At 46.0% G+C, this 11,096-nt stretch overlaps 1 protein-coding gene across 1 annotated transcript in view; it reads left to right on the top strand.

Moving 5' to 3' along the window:
* The first annotated feature begins 10,529 nt into the window (after window positions 1–10,529).
* The window catches only part of FGF1 (fibroblast growth factor 1), a 102,648-nt gene continuing 102,081 nt past the window's right edge, over window positions 10,530–11,096 (top strand). The window contains 1 exon segment of the mRNA XM_032158211.2: window positions 10,530–10,745. Coding sequence (XP_032014102.2) covers window positions 10,603–10,745 — 143 coding nt within the window. The 5' untranslated portion in view covers window positions 10,530–10,602.

Raw genomic sequence — 11,096 nt, 5'->3', positions numbered from 1 at the left:
ACCCACCCTTGCCCAGCTCTGTCTGCCTCTCCTCTTCTGCTGTGAACTCATCTTGCCTTGTGAGGGCCCACCTTGGTGCTGCCTCCCCTCTGAGGCCTTATCTGGCCTTTCCAGACTTTCTTGCTGTCTCCCCTCTCTGAATCAGAATGGCATTGACTGTCAGGATCGCAGTTTACTGTTTACATGTTCTTTAAGAACTTCATGTATCTTAGTTTCTCACACAGCTTGAATTCTCCATTCTTGCGGGAAAATTAAGTTTCATTGCCGAGCCGTCTCTGTGGTAGCTAACAGATACTAGGTGCTTGATTAAGTGCATCCAATTAATTGACCAATAGAAAATGAGTCTTCCTAAATAGATGAGGGAGAATGGATGGATTACTTGGGGTCCTTAATTCTCTTTTCTTTTTTCCTTTTTTTTTGAGACAGAGTCTTGCTCTGTCACCCAGGTTGGAGTGCAATGGTGAGATCTTGGCTCACTGCAACCTCTGCCTCCCAGGTTCAAGCAATTCTCTTGCCTCAGCCTCCTAAGTAGCTGGGATTACAGGCACCCACCACCACACCCAGCTAATGTTTGTATTTTTAGTAGAGACAGGATTTTGCCATGTTGGCCAGGCTGGCCTCGAACTCCTGACCTCAGGTGATCCACCCCTGCCTCGGCTTCCCAAAGTGCTGGGATTACAGGCATAAGCCACTGAGCCCAGCCTTGAGGTCCTTAATTCTGACTTTAGAAGTAATATAATAACTATAGCAAACACAGATGGTATGCTGGAGTCCCTACAGGCATCATCTCAGGTAATCCTCACAATGGCCCTATGAGGCAAGTACTGCTGTTATCCCATTTAACAGATGGGTAAACCAAGTCTCAAAGAAATGAGTTACTTGTCCTAAATTATACATCTAGTAAGTGGTGATGTGCGGATTATAACCCAGGATGCCACCTTCTCATTTCCTATTCCACTAATCATTTACACACCTATCAGTAGAATTTCCTGCTGCCTGAGTTTAAAGAGCAAAGGGCACAGGTGATTGGTCAGAGAGCAGGAAGGAATACATATATTTTAGACCCCTCTTCTGCCACCTGGGTGCCCAGTACCTCTACTGGGAAGTTCTTTTTAGATTCTACCCAGGGGTGAGGGGTCACTCCCCTGCCCCAGAGCCTACAGGAATGTCAGGGATTTCACAAAAAGAGGTGCCTCTGGGACTCTGCATAGAGTAGGGTGCTTTTTAATTAAATGGGGCTAGGGTGGTCTTTGCGGGAAATGTTGGCTAGAGGGTAGGCTTTAGAATTTAAGCTTGCCCCTTGGGCTGCCAGTCAGTACATTATGGCCCTGCCCTTTATCCTAACCCCCACCAGGGTGACCAAGCTGGGGCCCTCCCTCAGAGGGTGGCTGGCAGGATTTGGAAGGCAACCAAATTCTGATCTCAAAGAAAACCAAAATCTTTAGAATGGAGTGGTGATTTCTTCTACCATCTATTCCCCCACATCAAGCCACTGGCCTCTTGGCTGATGCAGTCATCTTTGCACTGGCAAAACTTTTGGTTCAAGTGTATCTTGTTTCTTTGATGCACACCGGCCTATTCATATGGCTTCGTATCTTGGAAAGAGCAGATCCTATTGATTTACGTCATTTCCTTTATTTTTACAATATCCTGTGGCAGTGTGAAAGAGCTGGTGTTCTCACTTTCCTTCCATTGATAGCACAACTGAGGCATAGTGAGAGTGAGTCGTGACCTTTACACAGAAGGTCCCAGGCTGGGAATGTAAGAGCTCTGAGGTCTTTAGAACCCAAATCTGCTTGGTTCTCCATGAGGTTATGATGGTAGGCAGGGTGGGGGGAATACATATATACAGACAGACAAGCAGATAGACATAGATAGATAGATTAGATAGATAGATGATAGATAGATAGATAGATAGATAGATAGATAGAACAGAGATAAATTCTTTGGGTAAATCTTTAAGAGAAAAAAAAAGCACTGCTAGACCCAAGAGAAATGAACACATGTTCACACAAAAACTTGCCCATGAATAACAACACTATAATAATAGCCAAACAGAAGAAACACCCCAAATGTTCATCAGCTGATGAACGGAGAAATACAATGTGGTGTATCCATGCAATGAAATATTATTCAGCAATAAAAAGGAAAGAAATATTGATATGTGCTCCAATACAGAAGAACCTTGAGGACATCACACTAAAGGAAAAACGCTCATGTTGTTTGATTCCATTTATATGAAATGGCCAGAACGGGAAAATCTATAGAGACAGAAAGTAGATGAGTGGTTGCTTAGGCCTGGCAGGAGGGAGGAATGGGGAATGAACTGCTAATGGGTATGGGGTTTCTTTAGGGGGTGACAAAAATATTCTAAAATTCTAGTTGTGATGGCTGCACAACTTTGTGAATATACCAAAACCACTTAATTGTACATTTTAAAGGGGTGAACTTCAGAGTATGTGAAGTATATCTCAGTAAAGTCATTTAAAAACCCAAACCAGCCTGGCTAATATGGTGAAACCCCATCTCTACTAAAAATACAAAAATTAGCCAGTAGTGGTGGCGCATGCCTGTAATCCCAACTACTCGGGAGGCTGAGGCAGGAGAATCTCTTGAACCTGGGAGGTGGAGGTTGCAGTGAGCCAAGATCACGCCACTGCACTCCAGCCTGGGCAACAGAGCAAGACTCTGTCTCAAAAAATAAAAAATAAAAATAAGTAATTAAAAAAACCCAAACCACTGCTATTGAAATAATTAACCCAGTGACAGGGCTTTGCCGAAAGACGTGATCTCACCCTGTAAGCTCTGATAAGCTTGTCTTGTCCCATACAGCCTGGTCACAAGTCACTCACATAATTCCACTGGGAAGAAGATAGATGGAAAAGATAGGACCAATTAATTTCTCCTCAGAGTCTAAACCAGGAAAGTTTTTTTCCTCTTTCCTGGACAGACATTTTAGATTTTTTGGAATCAGTCTCACTACTTTATTTTCACTTCTGGGTTTTAAATCATGCTTCAAAAAGTGTTTCCCATTCTGAGATTATAAATCTTATTAACTAATGTTTTCCTCTAAGGCTTGTCTCTTTACACTTAAACCTCGGATTCATCAGGAATTTAAATAAGAAACTGGGGATCCAGATTGGGTTTGTTTGTTTGTTTGTTTTTGCCAAATAGCTAGACAATTATTAAACCAGAAGTTCTTAACTTGGGGTTAAAGTGTGCTTGGGGCATCTTGTAACTTCCTGAAATTAAATGTAAAACTCTGTGTGTGTGTGTCTGTGTGTGTGTGTGTGTGTGTGTGTGTGTGTGTGTGTGTGTGTCCTGGGGAATAGAGCTATAGATCTTGTCAAGAGGTTTTGTGACTCAGGAAAACCAGTAGGTTTTCTATATTTCATAACATGCTTGGGGTTATGTTGCATACACTCCAATATACCAAGGCCCAATCTAAACCAACAGGATAGTTGTTAAATCATTACAGGGAGGCCTGAGAGATCACTCTGTTCTCTGTCACATGTCAAGTGAGAGTTGCACCATCTTTTGGTTTGATGTTCTGCTGAGGCAGAGAATGAGAAGTCTCTCACTGGTTCCTCTTGGGTCTATAAAGATTTAGTTTGTTGTTGCTGCTATTCTTTTTGAGACAGGGTCTTTCTCTGTCATCCAGGCTGGAGTGCAGTGGCGTGATCTCAGCTCACTGCAACCGCTGCCTCCTGGGCTCAAGCGATCCTCCCACCTCAGCCTCCCAAGTAGCTGCGACCACAGGCACATGCCACCACACCCAGTTAATTTTTGTGGGGTTTTTTTGGTAGAGAAGGGGTTTCATTATGTTGCCCAGGCTGGTCTTGAACTCCTGGACTCAAGCAATCTGCCTGCTTCAGCCTCTCAAAGTGCTGGGATTACAGGCATGAGCCACTGCACCTGGCCTAAACTTTAGGTTTTTAATCATCAACTGACCAATCAATGGAGATAGTGCACCATTTTAGCTGACAAAACTTGGGGCCTTCCTGTCACAAAGACTTTGAGGAGGCAAGGTTCACAGCCTATAGTCCCATAAATATAAATAAATGATAAACTGAAAACAAAACTGCCATTACAAAGAAGGTGGCAGATCCTACGTGCAGGCTCATGCATTCATTTAATAAATATATATGCAACACCCACTATATGCCAGGCATCGTCAAGACTGGTAGCTCTCAAAATGCAGTCCCTGGACCAGGAGCAGTAGCAGCAGCTAAAAGCTTATTAGAAATATAAACTCTATTTCAGTAGGCCCACCCCAGATCTACTGAATTAGAAACTCTGAGGTTGGGGCCTAGCAATCTGTGTTTTAATAAATCCTCCAGGTGATTCCAGTGCACACTCAAGCTTGAGAACCACTGGTCTCGGTACTGAGTATATAACAGTGAGAAGACAAAGTCCCTGCTCTCCTTGTGGAATCTGTATTCCAGCGTATGTGGTAGGGGGACAGAGAACAATTAAGTAAATATTTTATTTATTTTTATTTTATTTTATTTATTTGAGACAGAGTATCACTCTATCGCCCAGGCTGGAGTGCAGTGGCACTATCTCGGCTCACTGCAACCTTGCCTCCCGAGTTCAAGTGATTCTCCTGCCTCAGCCTCCTGAGTAGCTGGGGTTACAGATGCCAGCCACCGTGCCTGGCTAATTTTTGTAATTTTTAGTAGAGACAGGGTTTCACCATGTTGGCCAGGCTGGTCTCCAACTCCTGACCTCAGGTGATCCACCCACGTTGGCCTCCCAAAGTGCTGGGATTATAGGCATGAGCCACCACGCCCGACCTAAGTAAACATTTTATGAGTACAATAATTTTGAGAAAGTAGTAAGTAGTATGAGGAAAAAGAAAGTGGGAGATGTAAAAAGACAGTGATAAGGGGCTGATTTAGAACAGGTGGTCAGGGTGCAGGTGGCCTGAGCTGAGACAAGAATAACAGGAAAGAGCCAGCCAGGCAAATAACCTAGAGGCAGAAAATGCATGCATAATTCTGGGCAGAGGGAATGGGAAGCACGAAGGCCCTGAGCTAGGACCAAGCCTGGCCCGTTACGAAGAGCAGGTGACTGGAGCACGGTGAGCAATGAGTATGTTGGGGGAGAACTTGCAGAGGCAGGTGGTGGTAGTGAGCTTAGCTTTTGTTCCTAGTGCAAGGGAAAGGCCCTGGACAGTTCTGAACAAATAGGGACATGGTCTGATTTACCTTTTAGCAGGTTCCTTCTGAAATGAACTGTAGAGGGTTAGGGTAGAGCAGGGAGGCAAATTAGGAAGATACCCCAATACTCCAGGCAAGAAATTTGGTGCTTGGATGAACTAGACCAATGTGCAAACATCTATTATTAAGTAAAAAACAATTACGCAGGACATTGTGCACACTAATGTGTGTTTTTAGCATACACATATTCAGGGTACAAAGACAGTTTTCTTTCCTGAAAGGATCCATACATTCAAAGTGAATAGTGGTTATCTTTGGAGAAAAAAGAGTTAATGAGGGTCGTTTTATACCTCTTGGTGCAGTGTTATCATGTGCACGGAGTGTTCGTTTTATGTAAAGGTAAATTTTTTTTTTTTTTTTTCAGACAAAGTCTCGCTCTGTCACCCAGGCTGGAGTGCAGTGGCGCAATCTCGGCTCACTGCAAGCTCCCCCTCCTGGGTTAACCGGGTTCACCGGGTTCACGCCATTCTCCTGCCTCAGCCTCCCGAGTAGCTGGGACTACAGGCGCCCGCCACCATGCCCGGCTAATTTGTTGTATTTTTAGTAGAGACGGGGTTTCACCGTGTTAGCTAGGATGGTCTCAATCTCCTGACCTCTTGATCCGCCCACCTCAGCCTCCCAAAGTGCTGGGATTACAGGCGTGAGCCACCGCGCCCGGCCAAGGTAAAATATTTTAAAATTAAAAAACTAGGATCGAGGGGCCGGGCGCGGTGGCTCACGCCTGTAGTCCCAGCACTTTGGGAGGCCGAGGTGGGCGGATCATGAGGTCAGGAGATCGAGACCATCCTGGCTAACACGGTGAAACCCCGTCTCTACTAAAAAAAAATACAAAAAATTAGCCAGGCGTGGTGGTGGGCGTCTGTTGTCCCAGCTACTAGGGAGGCTGAGGCAGGAGAATGGCATGAACCTGGGAGGCGGAGCTTGCCGTGAGCCGAGATCGCGCCACTGCACTCCAGCCTGGGCGACAGAGCGAGACTCTATATCAGAAAAAAAAAAAACTAGGATCGAGGAAAGCAGTAGAATAGGCGACAGGCAATCAATACTAGAGGAGAGGAAACCCAGCTCTCATGGGTAGGACCGTTCCCAAGCATCCTCCTCTGAAGTTGCTGAAGAATCAGGCTAACCAGCGGAGGGCAAGGGCATGTGATTGGATTTCAGTGGGATCAGGGTGAGGCACCTTCCTTCTTGAGGGTCATTGGACTCAGCTTCTGTCCTGCAGCTCTGGTGATGTTTGTGGCTGGCTGGTCTCCTTGAGCAACGAATACAATTTCCCATGAATGTCTGCTGCATTTCCCATTGCCCTCTGTCATCGTGGCGCTTGCTTCACCATGAGACCAGGACGCCCTTCATTTAACTGCCTCATTGGGCATAAACAGAGGGAAATGTGTTGCTGGAGGGAGAGAGTGGCATGCAGCATCCAATTTCTCCCGTCAGCTGATTAAGATTCGTTGTGCCTGAACAAGGTCAAATGAGATTAGAAAGAAAATGCAATGTGTCTGGTGTGTGTTTCACATAACTGTATCATTTGTGTAAACAGGATGAATGAAGGGGAATTTTTTAAAGCAAATATTGAATGTCATTCTCAAGAATCAAGGACAAGACACCAGGGCTTATGTTCTGCCTGGAGAGAAAAAAAATGTATATATTGGGCACATTTTGAACCTTGTTGATTCAATAATGCTCTGCTTCTTTCATGCTGGTACAGTTAAAATGTGATAGTTATATGTCTGATTTTCAGAGGCACAGAGCACAAAATAAGTAAAACCGCAGAACCACCACATTCTACCTTTATCGCCCTTCTAAAGCTCTTAGGAGAGGTGTAGAGCCACTTTCTGTAATAGCAGCTGCCTAAGTGCTCTATATTGAGTCCATCTGTTAGGATGTGAAAGGAAAAATCTCACCTCTGGCAACAGCCACAACATTTTAGATGTGGATAACTCCGGGGCAAGCCCACATCTCTGTGGATAAACCTACTAGAATTTTTTTTGGTCCTCTAAACCTGTAATTTTCTTCCTTTCTCTGAGGACCCCTCTGCAGTACTAGCAGCCTCTCTCACAAGGTTCTATCAGGGCAGAAATGGCTTTTAAAGTGGTGTAAGAGCTTTGGAAGAAGACATGATTTCTGTTACATGTTCTGCATATGATCTAGCATATTGTGGATGCTTAATAAGCAGCTTCGACGGCTATTATTTCCACTGACTATTTCCAGGCACAGAGCTGGAGGGCTATTCTGAGACCAGACTTTTTGACTAGGTCATCGCAAAGTCCCTTCCTACTCTAAATAACAGTGGGGCTGAAAAGCATTCACATGATCATGTCTCCAGACAGGGAAAAATCTCAATATATGTTATTTAAAAGGTAAATCTAGATACTAACAGAAGTTGAAATAAATGTAGAAATTGAAGGATATTAAAATGAAATTTTAAAAAATTTCAACATTGGGGGGAATTATATTACAGTAAATACCTTAACTGAGGATTATTTCCTAGTATTTGGACAGTAATATTGCCAAACACCCAATATGCAGTAGATAAATTAGCATATGTCAGTAGCTAGGGGTTATATTTGCCTAAAAGCTGTGTGTGTGTGTGTGTGTTTAAACAGGGTTTCATAACTGGACATAATGGAGAAATAAAATAGTGACTTGCATTTGCATTCCCCACGTTCAAGGTGCTCGAACACACTTGGACACATTTGATTGTCATGATAATCCTGTGAGTTTGCAGGGAAGATATGAGTAGGAAGGTCTTATTAATTTCCACTAGGATGTGGGGAATCTGGAGCCCTTGGGCTAAATTACCCAACAATGGCCAACCACATAGTGCAGGCAGGTTAACACAGGGTTAACCTAAAGCAGGGAGACCTGGTTTTAGTCACAATGAGGACTTTAACTAAGGGTACCACCTGAGTGAGTCTCCGAGTCTGCATCTCTGTCCTTAGGATTTTTAGGGTATTTTCTAACTTTCAAGTCTATCATTTCACGTAGTTAAAAAGGGTTAACATACATACTACATCTAGCATAATGATTAATACTTGGAAAACCATTGTCCGAAATATTTTTTTAAGGATTCAGAAGGCCCTTTGGAACCTTGCAGATACTCAGGAAGATTATTATGTTTTAAAGCAAATTATCAGTATCCTTTGCATGTGTAGAAGTGGTAGTTCATGAGGGTTCCAATTAATAGGGTCTCAAGAAATCAACATTTTCTGTATATTCAGGTCCCTTTTGGGAGCTGCTGCTTGTCCGTGATTGGAGTTCTGTGATGATTGAGCCTCTAGCTCTTTAGTAGAGGACACGAGCTCCTTCTCCAAGGCTTATCCCTTCAGAAGGCACATGGATGGCTTCCCCACACCCCCATGCTCTGTGGGGAGTGTGGGGAACAAACTGCAACTCCATCCTCTCTAACCTAAGCAACTACCCAGAGGAGGTAGAGACTGGAGAGCATATTTCTAGTTCTGACAGGTCGATCTGTACCTCTCTACCTGAATCATCAGGTGAGCAGGCTTGTGTACATACATGGGAGTGCATGCATGTACACACACACACACACACACACACACACTCATGCCTTCTGGGGTCAAACGCCTGCATAAGGAGGAGCGACTCTTCAATTATTGGAAACTATTAATCATGTTTTCATTTGGTTTCTTCAAAGACAGCTCTTGATCCATATCCTTTCAGTCCACCTTATTCCCCACCTTCTAGCCAAAGAGTTATTTGTCCAGACAGCTCCCTCCCTTCCTTTTTTTTTTTTTTTTTTGAGACGGAGTCTCCCTCTGTCGCCCAGGCTGGAGTGCAGTGGTGCAATCTCGGCTCACTGCAAGCTCCGCCTACCGGGTTCACGCCATTCTCCTGCCTCAGCCTCTCCGAGTAGCTGGGACTACAGGCGCCCGCCACCACGCCCGGCTAATTTTTTGTATTTTTAGTAGAGACGGGGATTCACCGTGGTCTCGGTCTCCTGACCTCGTGATCCGCCCGCCTCGGCCTCCCAAAGTGCTGGGATTACAAGCATGAGCCACCGCGCCCGGCCACTCCCTCCCTTCCTTACCCTGTCTTGGCCAGAAGTCTAAAGAGGATGTCCATGGCCCATTGAAGAATTTCCCACCCCTGAAGTTGAGCTCACCTGAGGATTCACCTCATCCAACGGGGACAGGCTTGAACAGTGGAGAGGGAGGACAGAGCTGCCACCTCTGCAGCCCCTCGCCAGTCCCAACCTGGATGGCTTTCGCCTTGATTGACTTCGCAAAATGCCATTTGTAGGGCTTGGCTCTGGGGATGGCACAGACAGACACACACACGCACACATACACGTTGCCACACACAGACACCTACACCCCACGCAGGGATGCCAGATGACAGAACAGAAAAGGCCTCCCTTTCATCCAGCAGCCTTCTGATTCCAGAGGAGAGTCTCTGAGCCACGACCTGCTGTTTCCCTGGCGACTCAGGCCTCAAAATAAACAGGATTCTGCTCAGACGGGCCAGAAGTCCATTCGGCTCAGACATTTGCCCCAAGACAAACCACGTTAAAATAACACCCAGGGTAGCTGCTGCCACCGTCTTCTGTCTCTACCTCCCTCCAGGCTGGCCAATGGCTCTGTGTTCCTGGGCCTGCTGCTGGCTGTCCAGAGTAGGGGTTGCTTAGAGCTGTGTGCATCCCTGCGGGTGGTGTGGGAGTGGGCGGTTGTCTAAAGGCAGGTCCCCTCTGCTGATAAACAAGGGCCAGAGATAGACCTAGAGGCTGACATTCTTGGCTCCCCCAGCCTGCCCCCCCCCACCTTGATTTCCCACACAGCCCTAGGGACGGGTAGCCAGCTCTGTGGCATGGTATCTGGAGGCAGGCCAGCAACCTGATGTGCATGCCACGGCCCGTCCCTCTCCCCACTCAGAGCTGCAGTAGCCTGGAGGTTCAGAGAGCCGGCTTGGGGCTGCTGGGGCGGCAGCCGCAGCACAGTGACAGTGACAAACACAGAGAAGAAGACACCAAGTGGATTCTGCTTCCCCTGGGACAGCACTGAGCCAGTGCGGAGAGAGGTACAGCCCTCGGCCTACAAGCTCTTTAGGTAAGAATCAGGGCATCTGATCTGGGAAACAGAGAGCAGGTTATAGCTGAGGTCGTGTGTGTGTGTGTGTGTGTGTGTGTGTGTGTGTGTGTGTGTGTGTGTCTCCAAGTGCAAATGTAATGCTACTTGGAGAAGAAAGAAAATGTTTCAAGCAGATAGCACTGGAACCAGGACTCCTGCAAGTGAATCTCAAGAAGCCAAGCAGCTCACCTTTGGCTGGGTTTAAACCATGGTGCAGACTGCTCTGGGGGAAGGGCGTGCTGATGTCACAGACAAGTAAAAATAGTACTTCTAGTTTAGAGACTGCAAAAATATGAATGCACCATGCCGCCACATTATCTCCATTCCTCCAGTGCCTGCCTGACACTGGCCCTGAATCAGGGCTGGAGGGGGCAGGCATTTCTCATTTACTAAAGTGCTGGATGCAGCCCTTGAGGTTCGGCAGAAGCAGAAAGCTGCGGTGAGTCTGGCTGTGGTGAGGGTGGCTAGCATTATCTTGCTGTGTCACACTAGCTCTCTCTTGGGAAGCCTGGATATTCAGCTGCCTTGGAAAAGCTGTCCACATGGTGGGCAGCTTAGATTTTATTAACCTTTTGATATAGAAATCAGGCTGAAGTTTAGGATTATCTGGGCGTGTCAGCTCAGGGTTTTGGTAGGGTGGTATTCCCATGGCCCCATGGTCACTCGGATTACTTCTTTCCTTCCTTTCTGATCTTGGAATATCACATCCTCATTTCAGTACCCCTCCGACGGGCACTAGGAAAGGAGTCAGAATGGACAGATTCTCTGGCACATACACTATCCACACCCA

This window comes from Hylobates moloch, unplaced genomic scaffold, assembly GCF_009828535.3.
Source record: "Hylobates moloch isolate HMO894 unplaced genomic scaffold, HMol_V3 SCAFFOLD_6, whole genome shotgun sequence".
Taxonomy (NCBI): domain Eukaryota; kingdom Metazoa; phylum Chordata; class Mammalia; order Primates; family Hylobatidae; genus Hylobates; species Hylobates moloch.
The sequence above is the reverse complement of the archived record's forward strand: the minus strand, read 5'-3'. Positions and strand labels throughout refer to the sequence as shown.